The sequence below is a fragment of the Gopherus flavomarginatus genome, chromosome 1 (assembly GCF_025201925.1).
Source record: "Gopherus flavomarginatus isolate rGopFla2 chromosome 1, rGopFla2.mat.asm, whole genome shotgun sequence".
Classification (NCBI taxonomy): domain Eukaryota; kingdom Metazoa; phylum Chordata; order Testudines; family Testudinidae; genus Gopherus; species Gopherus flavomarginatus.
Window position 1 is genome coordinate 165,794,889 of NC_066617.1, and position 19,814 is coordinate 165,814,702.

The following is a 19,814-nucleotide window of genomic DNA, read 5'->3' on the forward strand; positions in this document are numbered from 1 at the left end:
CTCTACATGGCTTAGCATCTTGAGTGAACAAAGATTTTTTTTTTGTTTGTTTGTTTTTGTTAAGATTGAAATCAGGTGAGAAACTTCATCCCATTCTTATCACATCCTGCCCATTTAGGACCTGATGTGCTTGACCCATTTTAGAATATAGCGCCATCCTGTTAGACCTGGTGATCCATGGCTTCTGTCATATGTTGGCTCATAGCTGCCATCTTATGGTTATTCCCTGACTCTTGAATGTTGTGGGGAGGACCATGTGAAACACTACTCTGTAGAAGGCCAAACGGGCTTCAGCATTCTGTCCACAGCAGTGTGAAAGATTTCTTCCCAAGGAGCTGAGCATGTTGCCTGCAGAGCAGTCCTGGGCCATTTAACCTGGGGAAAGACAAGCTGTGTGATCTCTGAGACAGCAGAGTCTTGCATATGTTGTTTGGTGATGTTAGGTTCAATGAAGCTGCAGGAATCAGCAGTGATCATGGGGCTTCCTGAAATCTTTACATGATAAATGACTGACTCTGTTTGTTCTCTCTAGGTATCTCTGCCTGAGCGACACACTCAGTTGCACCAGTTAAAACTCTCAGAAGATGAGCAGTCTGTGTACAATGTGCTCTTTGCAAGATCAAGGTATGAGTGTCTGAGAAGGCGGGAAGATGTTGACTTCCCATCCTTTCCCATTCTTGTTTTCATCTTACAGTGAAATTTTATTAAGCCAGGAGTGGACTGTCTGGGCAAATTCTGCTTTCCAAATAATGTCTGACTGTGTATATGCTATTTGGAAATCTCCTCCTACCTTGGCAGTCCCATCGTTACAGCTCCAACATTGTTGTAACGATGAGATCACTAGTATAAACAGATCATTGGTGTTTTTACCCCCATGTTGTTCAACACTGCTAGGAGCAGATTGCAATAATACAGTGGTTAATAACTCCTCTGACTGCCTGTGCCCTTTGTATTACCACCCTGAATGTCAGTGTAAAATGGTGAGAAATTTCTGTGACATTACCCAGGGTACTGGACTGTTAAACAGCCTGGGGTGCCTTTTACACTGCTTTGCTGTGAGAGCAGCCACTCCTGGACGGCTCTCACACAGCCTCTAGCATGTAAGCTATTCTCAGGTGAGTTATATGAGTGCTCTTAGCCAGCCACCCCTGAATTGTATTGCAGAGTGACACCAGCAAATTCCCAGTTCCGGACTTGTCCCCAGACATGTGCGTCTTGTACTGCCCTGCTCTTTCCTTCTGGACAGTACAAGCCCATATAAACTTAATCATTTCATTCATAGAAAATAATATGCAAATACCTTGTTATCTCAAATGGCATTTCCCAAACACTAAATTCCAAACACATGGGTTTACATAAAACAAGCTTAGCTACAGAAAGATGGATTTTAAGTGATTAAGAGTAATGAGACATAAAAGTCAGAATTGGTTACAAAGAAATAAAAGGTTAAATGGAAGCTAATACCTAACTTAGCAAGCTAAGTGAATTTAAAGCAACAAGCTTTCGCTTACAATGTGCAGACAACAATCTGGCTAGATACCTCCAGCCAGGACTCCTCCCCTAGTTCAACTATGCTTCATTTGTCTTTCAAACATTGTTGATGCCATGAGAGGAGAGGTGATTCTGGGCTTCTGTTCACTTTTATAACTTTTTTCCTCATTTTTATACCTGTTTCCATGGGAACTCCCAGCTGTTCCATTGCCAAGAGGTAAATTTCTCACTCACAGCCTTCTTCCTGCCAAAGAATGGCCGCTTAATCAGGCGATAGTCCATTTGATTATGCGTACACCTGGTTGAGGTGCTGGCTAGCCTTTTGTCTCTGGGGAACTAGTTTGAAGCTGTTTCCCTAAAGCAGGAGCATGTCTGAGTAAAGTCATACAGTAGAATATTATAACTTTACATACAATATTTCTACACATTTTACCAGAACAGTAATATTCAGCAGATTATGAGCTTTCAAATGATACCTCAGAAGGCATAATTTGTCCAAGATTTATCATAGTTTTGTAAAAGTGGTGAACATAAAGATGCAGACTGTCACAGTTTCCCAGAAGAGTATAATGTAGACAAGCCTCTTGGACTTCCTCAACTTTGCAGGTAACATCCTAGTTGTCTTCAGTCCCTCTCTGCCAGACCCTTGCTAATGATCTGAATGTCCTCCATGGTCCCACCTGTTTTGGAGGACTTCTACCTTGTGACACCTCCACAAGCCTCCAAAAGGTCTGTGTCTCAACAAGGCTAATTTTTCTCTGTCCATGGTCTTTATACTCCTCAAATAGTTGAAGACTATGCTCTAACTCCCTGGGCTTGTTGTTTATCCAAGTTATAAATACGCAGATTTTTAAATCTTTATTCAAGTCAGTCCGTCCAACCCACTGATACTCTTTGCTGCCTTGGATGCAGTATTCAGATGCTGTTGTGCCAAAGAACTATATATAGAAGGGCTTTTCTCCTCCTTGCATCATGACAAGCTTCTGTGTACACAACCCAAAATTGCATTGTCACAAACCAGTTTCTAACTTGCTACCCACTATTGCAACTACCTCTCTTGCAGCATCACCACATTCCAGGTCTTTCCCTCCAGTTGAGTATCTTTCTCCAGAGTGTGTTCATTTGTATTTTGCACAAAACATTATCCGTTGGGCCTTGCATTCCTAGAAAAATGAGGTTATTTGGGTATTTGTTGATGGTGAGCATTCTTCCTCTCGTGCTTTATAAAGTAGATCTCCATTCCAGCCTTACCTGTTTGTCTGAAACTCTGACACGGGATTCCCTTGAAGGTGAATCACAAAATAATAGCATTAACTAGAGACATTATAACTTGCTCACTGGTAAAGCTCATCTTGTTTCTCCATCCTCACTCCGGTACTTAGAGGTCCCTGAACTGTGGGGCGCACCCCATCCCCCTGGGGGTTTCCAGAGGAATATTCGGGGGTGGGGCTGGGGCCTGAGCTAGCCTCCACAGGGGGTGGGGAGGGAGTGCCCCCTGGCCCTAGATGCTGGCTGAGGCTCTGCTCCTGGCCCCAAGGCCTTCCCTCCCTGCCCTCTCCACCCCCCCAGCTGTGGTCCCAGCCTCATCCTCTTACCCCTGTCTGCATCCCTCACTCCTGGAGCCGCAGCCCTGCACTCAGCCCCAGCTTAGAGGGGGCAGCGGACACGGGTAAGGGGAGGCATGAGGTAAAAAGTTTGGGGACCACTGGCTTAGATTGTAAACTGTTTGTGGGACACAGGCTGTGTCTAAATAGTTATGTCTAATTTCTCCCTTGCGTAACCCTGCTGTATTTCTTTTTTGCCAGGTCAACACTTCAGTCCTACTTAAAGAGACAAGAAGAGCAGAAGAGTTATTGCACAGAGTACTCTGGTGCTAACCCATTTGATAAAGGTTAGAATAGAGGCTGCAGAAATGTTCTGCGGGGAGCGGTTTTTTAATTTTGAGGAAATTCTCCCTTAAAATTGAGAGAGAGCAGCGCAGAGAGTGAGAGCTATGACTCCTGAGTTCTCAGTACCTTGGGGCTCTTCTTTGGAAAACAGCTTGACTGCTGCCCTTGTGAAGAGTGTTGCTATAGAATATGCAGGGGGAAGGTTTGGTGTGTGTCTGCAAAGCCTTCTTCTGGCAGTGCTATTGCCAGGCTCACCTTTAAGGTATAGGGCTCTCTGTATGCTGCATATCTGTTTGCTCTGGGTAAAAAAAGGAGGTGTGGTGCAAGTTACAACAAAGAACTGGTGTGACAGGTGGTGGTGTGAGCAGTGTATTGTAGTGGTTAGACCTGGGGACTGATTCAGGACTCCCAAGTCCTTTTCACACTGGTGTTGGGCAAGTCACTTAATTTCTTTGGGCCTCCATTTCCTCCTCTCTGAAATGGGTACAATATCCACTCAAACGAGGGTGCTGAGGATTAATGAAAGGTTTAACAGAAGTACAAAGTGTTAACATAATTTATGTAATCTCTTGCTTCTTGATGTCTTGTGTTTTGCAGGGCTTGGTATGTTCCTACACAAATTTCATGCTGAACTGCCGTTACTTTTCATTTCCTATTGTTGAAATATGACTGACTGGTAGAGCTGCTGCCTTGATATGCCTCTGAATGCTTTCTGTATTTTCTTCCTTCCTAATAGTAGTACAAGAATTTGGAGCCAGTCGAAAGGATTCCCAAAGTGACTCTCACATCTCAAGTACTGTCCACGTCTTGTCCATGTTGTTGAGACTCCGCCAGTGCTGCTGCCATCTTTCCTTACTGAAAGTGGTAATCATGCAGTCTTGTACTGTGATTAATGTGGTTTGTAGAATGAATCATTTTAGAAGCACTTGATTAGAGCACAGAGCAATTTTGCCTATACATGTCAGATCTCTAATTCCTTGAATGGAACTTCCAAAGAACTCAAGTACAGGAGGAGGTTTATGTTGGTAACTCATTTGGGAGCATTCTTCCCTCTGAGGTCAGTCCAGTTCCCCATCATGGTTGGCATTAAATCCCACCCCCCCAGCCACCACCAGCATCCTGGCCAGATCACACATTTTCCTTTCATTTTAATTGGCCACATTATTGAAATGTTGTCATGTTGCTGTCCAACTCAGAGGTGGCTGCGTTTCAGTGGTTAGTTTATCTGTAAGTAACAACTCTAGGATTTTGCAGTAGGATTAGGATTGGGGGCTGTCTGAGTAAGTTTATGGGCGATTCATATTAATATACAAATATCAAGCTGGCTGGAGTGGCTCACAAGCATGAGAACCAACCTCAAGGCAGACTGTGGAGAAGCAGGGCACCAACCCCAAACTGGTTGTGAGTTTTGTAGTTAGATTTCACCAACCAAGTATCAAGTGTGATCTCCTCAAGTGCTGTGACAGCCTTAACATGGAGTCCTTGAGTACTCCGGTCTGTCTTGTCAGACCGGCAAACTTGCCTTTGTGATAGATGGTCCCTTATTCCAAAAGTCACAATAATATTCAGGACACTCCCAGTCCCAAAGGACCAGTCACTTACCCCAGGTCAGTCCTCTATCAAAGGTGACACTTGTAGCCAATCCTATAATAAATTAACTAAAGATTTCTTAGCTAAGAAAAAAGTTTATTTACAAGGTAAATATACACACACAAATGAGTTAGTTTTAGGTTACACAAAGTTATAGAAACTGCGGTAATAAGCAAGCTCTGTAAGGTCTCTGGAGCTAACCCAGCTGTGGATCCCTTGCTTATGCTTAGAAATCTTCACCCCTCAAAGTTCAAGCAGCATACAGAGACAGTTCGTTCTTGTCAGTGGTTTTTGTTCCCTTCCCCAGAGTTCAAGCTGATGGGACAAATCCACCTGCAAATCTCCTCTTCATGGGGGTGGAGGGGAAGCAATCAAAGTCTTTTTTCTTTGTTTCACAATGGCCCCCTTTGGGTTCAATGGACCTTCTTCGGGGGCAGGACCTAACACCTGTAGGAAGCCAGCATTTCTACATTAATTAATGCTCCTTTCCTGTTTGACTTACAGTTACAGACCATTACAATGCAGACACTTACTATAACCTTACAATATGGCATACAGAGGTTATAAATAAGATGAATACATGCAGCAACCTCTGAGCATTTTGTAATTCTAAACACATGCTTATGAATCTAATTCCTATTTTAACAATACTAACACACAGGTGAGCCAGACTGATTCCAACTATACACTTGTCAGTGTTGAGTGAAGTGTAGGGGCCTGGCCGTGAGCTGGCACCTGGTGTGCCAGTATCACAGCAAACTCATAAGGTAAAGGAGAAGTGTGCTCTTTTTTTGAACCAAACCAGTTTTTGCAAAATATTTGAAAGAAACTAGTAACAATCTAATAGGAAACATTTCCTGATGTTCAGGCCATACTTCTTCCCTTTAAATTTCTATTAAATTCTTCTCCATCCTTGGTGTTTATTTTGGCTAATATTTGACTGTTATTGTGTCCTCTCTCCGCTCCTAGTCTTAGCCAGTTTAGCTGGCTACTAATTTTTTTCTGTAAACTAATCATTTTATTTTCCTTCTCTGAATCCACCTGTTAGTCTCTCTTGTATTGAGGTCTGAACACTGCATTGTAGAAACAGTCTTACCAGAATCAGAGTAAGAGTCATATTGCCCAATCCGTGACGTGATCTTTTATTTGCTGACCTTTACTGCTACCTTGGTCACTTATTGAAGTGTCATGCTTGTGAACGCCACAATCCTTGATCTGGTGGGGACGTGTATGCCATCTGGTACTGGCGTGTATGCAAAATGAAGTTGGGGCAATGTTTTAGAAATTCCTGGTTACAAAGAATTGTAGGTCTGCAATAGGCTGCATTAAAGAGCTGGTTAAGCACTGAACATTGCAGATGTGGCCTCCATAACTGAGTAACTTGCCAAGAGGCCAGGTACCACACCTGACTTGTGTAATATGGAGCGGATTGCAACATCTTTCATGTTAGGCCATAATTTCTTGTGGTTTTCACCTTTCAGATTTAAGATAAAAGTAGCTGGCACAGATCACATGGTAAAGTTCTATAGGCAACACTTATGAGTTCCATTCCCAGGTCCAACACCAACCCCCTTGAATGTTGGACAAGTTCTCTTCTACCTCAATTTCCCCATCTGTAAAATGGGGCTAAAGTGTACCCATCTTATAGGGAGGCTTCAGGGGTGAAGTGCTATAGACTGCTTCACCACTCTCTAAACCAGTGGCCTCCAAAGTAGAGTGCAAGAGGATCCTTGGGGGTGCGTAGCAGGAGGAGCACTTTTTTTTTTTTTTTTTTTTTTTTTTGGAGGGTGGGGGGAGCTTCGGCAAAAACGGTAGAGCCAGCACAGCAAGGGATGTGTGCTCAAATTTTTTTTACTGATAGGGGTGTGCGATCAAAAGTTTGGAGACCACTGCTCTAAACTCTGTATTTCAACTATGATTTGGAGATAGAGCATGGCTTTATCTTCTGATTATAAGAAGCAGCTCCATCTTGTGGGTGTGCAGCCCAGGGAGGAGAATAGTCCCTAAGCGATGCTCGAAGTTCTGCTAATAGCATGCAGATGATGCTTTCTGGTTACTATCTGCTGGTGTGTATGTGGCTCTCATTCCTTACTATATCTGCTTATTTACTCTTTCACAGGCCCTGGACCAAGCTAACTTGAACAGTGAAGGCCTCTCTCTTTCCCTGGAAGAACACCTCAGTGCTCTGACTTTGTCAGAACTCCAAGGTCCCGACCCAAAATCTACCGTCTATCTCAATGGCAAGGCTTTCAGCATGGATCTCTTTGACATCACCAGAGAAAGCACCAAAGTATGCTGGCTGTGGTTCTGTCACCTCTTGAGAGGCCTAGATTTCAGCATTTTCCTGTATTTTTTTTAAGTGAATTCTGATACCGTGATATGTTTACAGTTGCCTAGGTGGGTTGGTCAGCAGTTTGGGCATGGGTAGATGAATGTACAGATGAACCCTTTTCAGGGAGGTTCGATCCTGTTAAACTGCATAGGAGGCTGTAAGAGAAGAGTGCCTGCAACAAAGCCACCAGGAGACACAGGATCTACCATGCTGGTGGACTCTCAATGCCTATCTCCAACATTAGACCCTTGAGACAGTACAGAGCTTCTAAGTAGAGGAAGGGAGGTGGCAGCAAAGTGGTCCCTAAAACCTTTAGATAACAGGTGGGAGAAGGGAAGCATATTAGCCTGGGTCTACATGGGAAGTTTGATTGCTACAAAACATGATTGTAACTCTTGATGTCATGTGGTCTTATTACTGTTACTAGCTAAGACTTCTCTAAAAGTCACAGTAGCTACAGTAAAAAGTTACAGGGGCGAATTACAACTTAGTTGCTTTTGCAGAGTTAAATTACCCTTTTGCAACATCATATAGTGAACACTTACGTTTTTTACTCAATGTAACTTACCTCAGTGGTTCTCAACCAGGAGTATGCCTACCAATACCGGTACATAGAGGTCTTCCGGGGGTCCATCAACTCATCTAGATATTTGCCTAGTTTTACAACAGGTTACATAAAAAGCACTAGCAAAGTCCGTACAAACTCAAATTTCATGCAGACGGTGACTTGTTTATAGTCCTCTACTATACTATACACTGAACTGTCAGTACAATATTTCTATTCCAATTGATTCATTTTATAACTACATGGTAAAAATGAGGAAGTGAGCAATTTTTCAGTAACAATGTGCTGTGACACTATGTATTTTTGTCTGATTTTGGAAGCAAGTTGTTTTTAAGTGAGGTGAAGGTTGGGGGTACACAAGATAAATCAGACTCCTGAAAGAGGTCCTGTAGTCTGGAAAGGTTGAGAGCCATTGACTTACCTAAACCAAGTGTCTGGATTACTAACTCTTTAAAATAGTGTAAGTTTGTATATGAAGGCAAAAATCAGGTTTACAAAGCATCAGTTAACATCCTGTGAAGCTATCTCAGGCAGCCAAGCGGAAGACCTCACTTAAGTCTGGATTCAGCCTTTTCCGTGTGTCCAGTGGTAAAGTGCAGGCTGCCTTCTGGCTCCACAGCAAGTCGACTAACTACTTTTCCTGCAGCTATCGCATCTCTTGGCTGAACTGAAGACTATCCAAAGTCACTCTAAATCCCAGAAGAGGTAAGTGTGGTAATGCCTCTCTTTCTGGGGTGCATGTTTGTGGGCATGGGGAAGAATGGGTAAGATGATCTGATACAGAACCCTCTCAGAAAATGAAATGTCCCCATGTAAAGGTGCAGAACTCACCCATGCAGCACCTCCTGCTGGTCATCTCAGGGAATTGGCTCTTTTGACCCAGAGTGCCATCTGCAGGCCGGTGTCCTGCTTGTAGCTGGCCCCATGTCCCTCCTGGACCCCAGTGCCCCTTTACCCTGGGGCTGCCCCCTGGCAATACCTCCCACAGTCTCAGGGCCTCCCCTCTCTGGGGAACCCCCAAGCCTCTAATCCCCACCTTGCCTCAGTCTGGGCTACTGCCTGTCATCACTAAGCCCTTGCTCCCTGGGGCAGACTGCAGTGTAAAAGCCACTCCTCATAGGCAAGGGGGTTCGGACCTGCTGCCTTTGCCTGCGTCCAAGTACCCTCTGTGGGCCTTGGACCATGCCCTGCAGCCTGGGGAGTTGCCAGCCTGGAGCTCTGCTGATCCTCTGGCTCTGCCCAGCCCTGCTTCACTCCCAGTACCCTCTTTGCAGGCAGCCAGGCCCTGCTTTCCCCCAGCCTGGAGAGTGAGACTTCTGGGTCTCTGTCTCAGCCTTTTTATACAGGCCAGCTGTGGCCTGATTGGGGCATGGCCCAGCTGCGGCAACTTCCCCAAGCAGTCCAGCTTAGCAGCTCTCAGCCCCAACCTTCTCCCAGGGCTGACTTTTTAACCCTTTTCCACTGGAGTTGGGAAGCCACCCCACTACACCCCAGTATTACAACGTTTCAAATTGTCGGCCGTGTTTGAAAGCACACAGGAAGCTCAAAGAGGAGATTTGGAGGAGGAGAGACTTTGAAAGTGGTTGGGAAACTAGGTGGATGTGAAATCGGGATTAATGTGTGTGGAGAGTATTTGAGGCGATCTGAAAACCAGGTGGGCAATATTCTCTTGGGTATAATAGAATTATTTTGGTCATACTGAAGAATCTAGGAGAAAATACTTATAAAATTAAAAAATCATGGGATATGGTAAATCTGTGCTTAAGTCAGCATTTCCCAAACTTTTGAAAGCTGAGCCCCACTTCAGGAAAATGAAAATAATCTTGTTGCTGAACTGCTACAAATCTTAATGTGTAAGTCTTCCATGGCCCTCCAGCCAGTCCTTCACACCTGCCAGGGGGACATGTATCTCATGTTGGGAAATGGTGATTTACGATGTGAGGCAAGGTCTGGTGTGTGGGAGGACACAAGACTGACACGGGGCGGGGCAGAATCTTTCAAATAAGCCATCTGATTCTCTCACAAGAGACTTGAGGGAGGAGCTCCCTGATCTGTAACTTGTGGGAGATAATTTTCTTTATTATATGAAGTGCCAAAGAGCAAGTATGGGTGGGAGAAGGGAAGACTGTTTCAGTTTAATCCCTAAATGGTGCATGTAAGTGTTCAGATCCCGCAGTGGTGTGTGCCTCCTAAGAACCCATTAGAATAGAATGTAGGAGCAGTTGTAACAGTTCTTCAGAAATATATATTCATATGCTGAGATTAGCACCCGTGCTTCCGAATACCTGACTAGTGCTCCAAAGATCTGATCTAAATATCTAAATGCAGGATTTGGGCATCCTATTAAAAGGGTCAGGCATCTGAAAATACCGGAGAAACTCTTTGCAATGGACTGTTCTAGAACAATTAATGTTTGGTGCAGGCTTGGTGGGAAATCTCCAGACTGAGGCCATGTCTACATCTAAAGTTTTGCAGCGCTGGTTGTTACAGCTGTATTAGTACAGCTGTATAGGGCCAGCGCTGCAGAGTGGCCACACTTACAGCAACCAGCGCTGCAAGTGGTGTTAGATGTGGCCACACTGCAGCGCTGTTGGGCGGCTTCAAGGGGGGTTCCGGGAACGCGAGAGCAAACCGGGAAAGGAGACCCGCTTCGCCGCGGTTTGCTCTCTCGTTCCCGGAGCCACCCAGCAAACCGCAGGGAAGGAGATCTGCTTGCTCTGGGCTCCGGGAACGAGAGAGCAAACCGGGAAAGGAGACCCGCTTCGCCGCGGTTTGCTCTCGCGTTCCCGGAGCCACCCAGCAAACCGCAGGGAAGGAGACCTGCTTGCTCTGGGCTCTGGGAACGAGAGAGCAAACCGGGAAAGGAGACCCGCTTCGCCGCGGTTTGCTCTCGCGTTCCCGGAGCCACCCAGCAAACCGCAGGGAAGGAGACCTGCTTGCTCGGGGCTCCGGGAACGAGAGAGCAAACCGGGAAAGGAGACCCGCTTCGCCGCGGTTTGCTCTCGCGTTCCCGGAGCCACCCAGCAAACCGCAGGGAAGGAGACCTGCTTGCTCGGGGCTCCGGGAACGAGAGAGCAAACCGGGAAAGGAGACCAGCTTGATTACCAGAGGCTTCCTCCTTCCACGGAGGTCAAGAAAAGCGCTGGTAAGTGTCTACATTGGATTACCAGCGCTGGATCACCAGCGCTGGATCCTCTACACCCGAGACAAAACGGGAGTACGGCCAGCGCTGCAAACAGGGAGTTGCAGCGCTGGTGGTGCCCTGCAGATGTGTACACCTTCAAAGTTGCAGCGCTGTAACTCCCTCACCAGCGCTGCAACTTTCTGATGTAGACAAGCCCTGTGTGTCAGAATAGTCTTATGGAAGGATCTCTGACTGTAGTGAGAAACAGCTTGCATAGTCTTTCTGCCTCAGAATAAACACACTGTGCTCAATGGCCACTTGCTGGAGGTGAGATTGCCGTTTAGTCACCCCTTGCTCTTTGGTCAGGTTGTTACTAGAAAGGAATAGTCACTGCCTGCTCCAGCTGGAAACTGATCCCTGATTTTGTTTTCTTTTTTTTTTTTTTTTTTTTTTTTTTGACACTCAGATGTATGAGGAAGAGATTGATTGATTTATGTATGCCCATGTGCTTACCTGACTTCCAGGCACAGCAGCTGGAATTGCACATGCAAATCAAGTGTCTGCTAGGTCTGATAATACAGTTCTGGATTTCTAGAATGCACAGCAGCAGTCGCTGCTCAGATACCTCATCTCCATCTTGAATGTAAGCCACTTAGGATAAATTTCCAGACTAGATCAGGTGAATCCTGAGTGTGATTGTCTTGTAGGGAACACTGCAAATCTGCCTTCAAAAAGCCTTTCCAGTATAAGAATGACATGCAACAAGCACCTTTCTACCATTAAATCCTCCCCCGCCCCCCAAATCTAAAAAGCTGACCTACCCCAAGCAGAGTTTTGACCCCAAAAAGGAAAGAGGCTGATTCCATAAAGTCCCTGTAGGGACTTTGCTGTTGATTTTGGTGGGAAGCACTCACATATTATGATGATAGGTTAAACCCTAAGATAGAGAAGATGATAAACAGATTTAATTCACTCTTAATGTGTTGGGGGCAAGACACTACCATTGTAGGGTTGTTGCAATATATCTGATGCTTGTTTTGGACTCTGTCTCTCTTCAGTGTCATTGTATCTCAGTGGACTAGCATGTTGAAGATTGTGGCAGCGCACCTCAAGCGTCAAGGGCTGAAGTATGCTACAGTGGATGGCTCTGTCAATCCTAAGCAAAGGATGGATTTGGTGGAAGAGTTCAATAACAATCCCAAAGGGCCTCGGGTATGAACTGGGATCAGGAAAGCTGTGTTCAATGCACTTATTAATAGCTGGAGTAGTTACTTTATGATTGGATTTGCTGGGCCAGTTTCTATATCAGGCATCAAGATGTGTGTTCGTGATGGGAGGGGGTAGCTCTAAAAGCCAGGTGTCCGTAAATGGGAGCAGTTCTGGTATAGACACTATTTGGTGTTATACTTTAATCTTCCATTTTAAGAATGCCTGGCTCTCAGGAAAGTTAAAGGCTTGCTGGTACCCAATCATACCAAAGTCTCTTAACTTTAAACTGTATCTGCAAGATTGGGAGCCTGTGGGGTAGGCAATTCACATCAGGCAGAAACTCTTCCTAGCTTACCCCACTGCAGATTGATGACATCAAAGATGTATTGGGTCATGCTACTCCCATGACATGGGAGCCATTGTAGGATTGTTCCCTACAGCCTCTTCTCCCAGTACATGTGGTACTTCATGCAAAACCTCAGTTCAGTCACCTACCACAGATTTGTGGAAGGGAGGCGGATGTTAGGTTCACTTATAAACAGAGCCAAATGAACACTACAGTGTTTATTAGACTTCACATGCTGATCCAAGTCTGAGGACAAGGATGCTAAATTGGTGGGGGAGAATTCACACTTCACCTCTGTCTAAAATGGAGTGATCCAATTGAGACATTTGTAACTGGCTCATTGAGATTGGGCCAAAATTAAAAAAAAAAAAAAAAAAAAAAATCCAATGCCATGGCAGTTTGGAGATGAAGATTTCCATCTCATCTATGACAGCTTCTGAAATTCTGTCTACTGGAACTTCAGATGGCTGGGTAGTCTGAGTGCAGGTTGAACATTTCTCTGTGCACATTATTTTTTCTAAACATTTTGTGGAAGTTTCTGCAATTCAAACTGGACTGGCTGTTCCCACTAGTGTAAATCCGTGTTTGGAAGAGGCAAATGCCACAATGAATCTGATGACATTTTAACTAGTCTAAGGCCATGTCTACACTACAGACCTTACAGTGGCACAGATGTACCACTGCAGCTGCACCACTGTAAGGTCTCCCGTTTAGCCGCTCTATTCCAATGGGAGAGAGCTCTTCTGCCGGCATAACTGAATCATCTCCAACAAGCGGCGTTAGCTGTGTGAGCAGGAGACCATCTCCTGCTGACGTAGCACTGTCCACACCGGCACTTTTGTCAGTGAAACTTACGTCAGTCTGGGGGATGTTTTTTCACACCCCTAACTGACAAAAATTTTACCCACAGAAGTGCTAGTGGAGACAGTCTTACTGGAGGTTTGGGAGAGCCACAGGCTGATATCTGCAAAATGGATCTTTGCTTCTTGCAGTTTGTAACCTCAAACCAAATGGCACTGGGTCCTCTGCTGGTGGAGATGTTAAAGCAGTGCAAGATATCAGCTTCCCTCAAACAAGCAGTTATTAGGTCCCCCGATCTAGCAGTCATCTCTTGATCTCTATGGTCTGACTGTTAGTGTCCTCAGTGAGATGAGTTAGAGGAGGTATTGATCCATTTCCTAGTGCATAGGAGATCCACGTTGCCAAAACTCACAAAATGGATGGTAATGGAACTTCCTTCACACTTAGAGGTCATCCCTCCCAATCAGGAGAAATATAGTGATGCATGGGGGAAGCCTGCCCTAGTGCTCTCTAGGCTGTTCAGTCTTACAGATAGGTTCAGTCTCCAGGGTTGTCAATCCAAGTTCTGCTGCACTAAATATACACAGACAAGGCAGTCAGTGTAATCTGTCTAGAACCAAAATCTAGATTAAATGGGGCATTAACTTGTTTGTGAATGGACCCCTTAAAGCAGAGAGATTTTACCTCTATATTTGCACTGGCGCCACCACTGCTGGAATACTGTATCCAGTTCTGTTGCCCACAATTCAAGAAGGAAGTTGATACGTTGGGGAGGGCTCAGAGAAGATCCACAAAATTATTGAAGGATTAGAAAACCTGCCGTATAGTGATAGACTCAAAGAGCTCAGTCTATTTAATTTAGTTTTAACAAAAATAAGGTTAAGGGGTGACTTGATTATATAAGTATCTAGATGGGGAACAAATATTTAATAATGGACCCTTCAGTCTAGCAGAGAAAGGTGTAACAGGATCCAGTGGCTGGAAGTTGCAGCTAGACAAATTCAGACTGGAAATAAGATGTACATTTTGAACAGTGAGAGTAATTAACCATTGGAACAATTTACCGAGAGTTGTGGTGGATTCTCCATCACTGGCCATTTTTAAATCAGGATTGGATGTTTTTCTAAAAGATCTGCTCTAGAAATTAATTTGGGCAAGTTCAATGGAGTCTGTTATACAAGAGGTCAACCTAGATGATCACAACATTCCCTTTTGGCCTTGGAATAGATGAATCTATGAAAGTAACCTGTCTTTCTGACTTGTTGTTCTTTGTTGAAGGTGATGTTGATCTCGCTCCTGGCTGGAGGCGTTGGCCTTAACTTAATTGGAGGAAACCACCTCTTCCTTCTTGACATGCACTGGTAAAGTGAGATGGAAACTTTGAGGGTAGACTGGCTCTTTACTTCAGCATGGGTAACATGAGTGCTTACAAACTGCAAGAGAGAAGGATGTATCTGGTTGAATGGTAAAACACATAATCCTACTTTTCCATTCCTGAAATTACTTGCCTGTCAAGGCAAAATGTTTTTCAAATGAAACTTTCAAGAACAATTCAACTCATGGCCAGTCTGACACCCAGTACTGTGAAAAATGCCAGTAAAGCCCCACTTGGTAGCTAAAACAAACTATTAAAGTGGATAAGAACAACACAGAGGATAAATGCTTAGTCTTTACCACAAAAGCTATTAGAGAGGTGCCAATCCCAGAAGTAATCTGTTCTGAAAATAAAAATATCTGAGGCCAAGGGGCTTGTTTTGGAACAAATTGATAAGTGACAGATTTAGAAAGCAGCCAGTCACCATGACTGGAGAGGTCTGTAGGAATGTGAGAATGGAGTGTTGGAGCTACTAATAAAAATATGCAATCTTTCATATAAATCAGCTGCTTATATTGCAGGACTGTAGGGGAGCAATCGTAACTTTTAGTAGAATTATTGTTTGTATTATGGTAGTGCCCAAAGGCCCCAGTCATGAATCAGGGCCCCATTGTGCTAGGTGTTATACAAATACGTGAGAGATGATCATTACCTAAGATTAGAGAACTTTTAAGGAACTTTTGAAGAGATCTAACAGTGAAATGAATAGTAACTCAATGATACTTGAACATTAATATTGACAAGTGTGAGGTAACGTGCATTGCATAATTTGAACAACTCAGACAAGTTGCAGGGTTCCAAAGTTGCTAACTGCTTGTGGGGAGGGGGGAAAGAATTAAGCTTGCCACAGTGGCATCTAATGAAAGTATGCCACCAAATGTTAGGATCTATAAGGAATAGAATGCAGAGCAACCCTAGGAACATTAAAATTTTGTTATGTAAGTCAGTGGTATACCTTCCTCTAGAAGACTGTTCAGTTCTGGCCATACCATCTCCAAAAAAAAAGTGTGTGGTGGGGGGGATAGAGAAGAAATAGATGGATTTCAGAGCTAGTTTACAAATTGAATGGTCTTGTAGATACCTAGAGAGAATATGATTAAAGGCACAGAGAAAATCCTGTGTGCAGAGAGACTGGAAGGATTTGCACTCTTCAGTTTAGAGAGAAGAATGAGAGTGGATGCAGTAGAGAGAAACAAAACAAAGAATGGTATAGAGAAGGTAAATCAGCCTGTCCCATCTTACCTTCTCATAATACAAGAACAGAGGAGCAGTTGATGCAATTGAAAGACATCAGATTTAAAAATTGATAAACGGAAGTACTTATTTTTTTACCAATGTGCAATTAACCTCTGGAATTCTTTGCCACTAGATGTTGAGGCAAGAGCTAAGGATGCCAAACTGTTTGACATTTAAGTGGATAATTACAGCATCCATAGTTGCATTAGCTAGCTTTAAAAAAACAAACAAACAAAACCCCTCTTAATCTTCAGGATATAAGCCAACTACTAAGCAATAAAGGTAAGGAAGACATTTCTATCATGAGTAGGTTATACTTTAGCTGTCCACTAGAGTTGGTGAAACAGAGGGATACGTTTTTCATTTAAAATATTATTGAAAAAATTATCCCTTTTTATATCAAAAAATATCAGGATGTATAAATTTATAACCAGTCTTATTATTTATTATGCAGTTTCTTGCACCTTCCTTTGAAGCACTTGGTACTGGCCATGATCAGACAGAAAAACGAGACTATATCGACCACTGGTCTGATTTCTGGTATAGCAATTCCTGTGTGTAATGCAAACGGCAATGGGGAAGGTGGTAGACCTTCAGCAGAGGTGTAGGGAGAATCTGATTTTCAGTGCATTGTCTGGTATTCAGAACAGTAAGGGAGCTAGGGAGGCGGTCACGTTTCTTGTATAGAGGGAATAATGGGGAGAGGGATACACGAGCTGAGGATAAGGACTTGTCTTCATTGTTTCTAAGATTAAAAGCCACTAGACTGTCTGAGCAGTTTTCTTACCTTGCAGGAATCCTGCACTTGAAGATCAGGCATGTGACCGTATATACCGAGTGGGGCAGAAGAATGATGTGGTGATACACAGGTCAGGGTCAGCTGTTCTAAACTCGAGTTAGCAGTGCACGTGGCAGGCAACAGCCTTATAAAGTCTTGGCTTCAATGAGGGGTGACATGGGCTTGCTTTGGTGTTTGTTTCTGAACTTCAGGGCTGTGTACAGGCTACAGAGGCCTCATTGTATGAATGTTTCTGGAATTTGCCTCCTGATTTGCTGATCTGAAATTGATTTTCAGCAAGTCGAAGCCCAATACTGGTCTTTTCCTTTAATAGCTTGATGAATGCCTTGGGTCTCTCCACTGCTGAGTGCAATTCAGCCATCAGCCCATTTGCATTCATCAAGACACTCATTATATGGACAAAATATAGTTCCATGTGTTTAATATGATCTTCAAACTCTTGATTCCAAATGTGGCCCTCTACTTCTGGAAACGCTTAATATCAATAAGAACGATGATTCTAGGAGAGATTGGTCAGGGACTCAGATTTCTTTCCTTATAATTAAAAATTTAAGTTTCAAATTACAAACCTATAAACATTTAGTAGGATAAATGGTGGTAGCTGCAGAGTGAGTCTGACATTGGATGAGAGGTACTATGAAAATGATTTGCTCCTCTTTTCTTGAAAACAAGGTGAGTAACTGGAAGTTGAAAGGGGGTGGAAGCTTGAAATGCTGATGTTTCCAGAAGTTAGGATGATCTGGTGCTTTGGGTTTTAGGTTTGTCTGTGAGCAGACAGTGGAAGAAAAGATCTCTCAACTCCAAACCAAGAAGAAAGATCTGGCTCACGAAGTGCTGTCGGGCACAGGAGACTCCATCACCAAACTCACCCTGGCCGACCTCAAAATTCTCTTTGGCATCTAACTGCCTCTTACAGCAAATAGCTTGAACACAATCCAGTGCCTAGAGGAAACCAAGGAATTTTCAACAAAGGGCCTGTATTTAAAGTAGCTAGTTCTTATGGGAACAATAACTGGAATTGTTACAAAAACTGCTCCAGGAGGAGAAGCTACTGGATTTTTGAATTGTTTTCTATTCAAGTTAGAAGCAGTATACAGTAAAGACCAATAAAACTATAGATTGTTTTAATATTTGAGTCAAATTGTTTCTCTTTAACTATAGAGAAATGTGCTTATCCCCCTACCCCCACCCCCGAACTAAAGAAGATTTTCTTTTTCCCCTTATTAGAATGAGAGAACTTTGAGAGCAAATGGGGTAGCAGAGGGGAGCAAAAAGGAAAGGAGTGTGAGGTAGGGAAGAGCAAGAGGGTGGAGAAGAGGATGGGATGAATGGGAAGGAAGGAAAGATGTTGTTTTTCAGAGAAAAACGCCAAAAGGAAAAATGACAGAAGTGAGTAGAATAGATCAAAATTGGAAGAGGAGGAGGAGAATAAAGCAATATAAGAAATAAGTTTTAAAAAGACAATTTTTAGTTTAACAAATTTTATTTATATTCCTTTGTACTTCTCAAGCAGATGTTTTATATCTAAGTGAGAGGTAGCGTCTCCCTTCTCCAAACACAATACATGCAAGTTGCAGGTGGCAGGAATTTTACCCCCTCCTTGGGTTTCAGTTGCGCTCGTACAAAGAAATCAAAATGAAATGTAAACTTCAGACCAGGCTTGGATGCTCACAGGGTTCCTCCCTGAGGACTGATCAGCCTACATCCTAGGTCCTTTCCACTTTATAGCAGATGCAGTAATAAGCTACTTGCAAGAGTAAGTGTGTTTTGCTGTCTGTTTTCTACTAGGATCATCATCTGCTAAAGAATGGGGTTTTCAGGCAAACCCTCCCACCTTGTTACACTTGTTCTTCCTCTCCCACTTCCAAAGCCATGCACACAGCATACACTTTGATTTCCTCTCCACTGCACGTTTCCTTTGGGATCCAACTTCCAAAGACGCCTGGAACCATCACCACCAATTCTCTTGACAAGTGTCCTTACAGACTGAAGAATTCAGCAGATTTTGTCTCCACTTTTACCAAAGACATAGTTTATTTCTCATACCATGTAATAAGTGACGCACAGGAGCACTGGTATGAAACTGGCATTTCATTTCCTGTTCACATTCATTTCATATGGATGGGTCAAAGTGACAAAAGACGAATACCGTGTCTCATGACAGTGAGCAATATCTGTTGTCTCTAATGATCTCTGTTAGAAGCTGTGGCATTTCTGGAGTGTGTAGGTTGGCTTTGGCTCAAGTCCTTCTCTAGATACTTAGATTTCTAGAGGATCAGCCTGTAGAGTCCTCAGAACCTATGAGGTACTAGAAAAGGCCACTGCCGCACCTGTTCCCATATAATATGAGATTTGCAAAAAACTGCAGTGCTATTCCATTCCCCCTCCCCCCTCATAGCTACCTGAGGGGATAGGGGCAAACCCTTATCAGTATTCACGCACATTGAATGCATGGCCATAGCTCCATCCAGGGGGGAAGAGCTCTGACCTGTCTGCAGAATGGCTGTGGGGTCACTGTAGGGTTAGAAAGGGGCAAATGGCTTATATAACCCCCCTCATGTAAAGATCCCTAAATCCCCTACAAGGAGCACAGCGCATCTCTTGTTTGACTTTTCCAGAGTCTTCAGGGAAAATGTTTCCATTTTTAAAATTATGTATGCTCTCCTGCAAAATGGGGAGATAGGGATTAAAATCACAGGAACTTGGAAAGTCTGATTCTATTCCTGCCAATATAGGGTCCCAATGGTGTATTCTCCAGGGTAAACAAAATATCCCATCAGGGAAGTTCCATCCCTTTCCCTGGAGAGGTTATTAACCTAGTGTAATTGGCCTCACCTTTTTAAGGGATGTTTCTCGATATACACACTGAGCATTCTTTTGTTACATTGTATCCTGTTTGGATTATCTAGGACCTAGTTGGGCTGTTCTTAAAAACTGTGTGACGGCCTGGGGTGTACCTTGCTGGAAGCCTTGCAGGGCCTGAGCAGATCCTGCCACATCCCTCCTCTTTGAGGCCCCCTGCTGGAAGCAGTGTAGTCCTGCCACACCCCTCCTCAG

General features: G+C 43.8%; 1 protein-coding gene across 3 annotated transcripts in view; it reads left to right on the forward strand.

The window, feature by feature from the left end:
• The window catches only part of TTF2 (transcription termination factor 2), a 39,113-nt gene extending 21,226 nt beyond the window's left edge, over positions 1-17,887 (forward strand). For 2 of the 3 annotated variants that reach the window (XM_050956827.1, XM_050956838.1), the window contains 9 exons: positions 533-624; positions 3,297-3,382; positions 4,117-4,244; positions 7,090-7,260; positions 8,514-8,572; positions 12,050-12,203; positions 14,626-14,708; positions 16,753-16,827; positions 17,516-17,887. In XM_050956827.1, coding sequence (XP_050812784.1) covers positions 533-624; positions 3,297-3,382; positions 4,117-4,244; positions 7,090-7,260; positions 8,514-8,572; positions 12,050-12,203; positions 14,626-14,708; positions 16,753-16,827; positions 17,516-17,660 — 993 coding nt within the window. In that variant the 3' untranslated portion in view covers positions 17,661-17,887. Of the gene's footprint in view, positions 1-532; positions 625-3,296; positions 3,383-4,116; positions 4,245-7,089; positions 7,261-8,513; positions 8,573-12,049; positions 12,204-14,625; positions 14,709-16,752; positions 16,828-17,515 lie in introns of those variants that run through there. The other variant, XM_050956846.1, reaches the window with a different exon arrangement.
• The last annotated feature ends 1,927 nt before the right edge of the window (positions 17,888-19,814 follow it).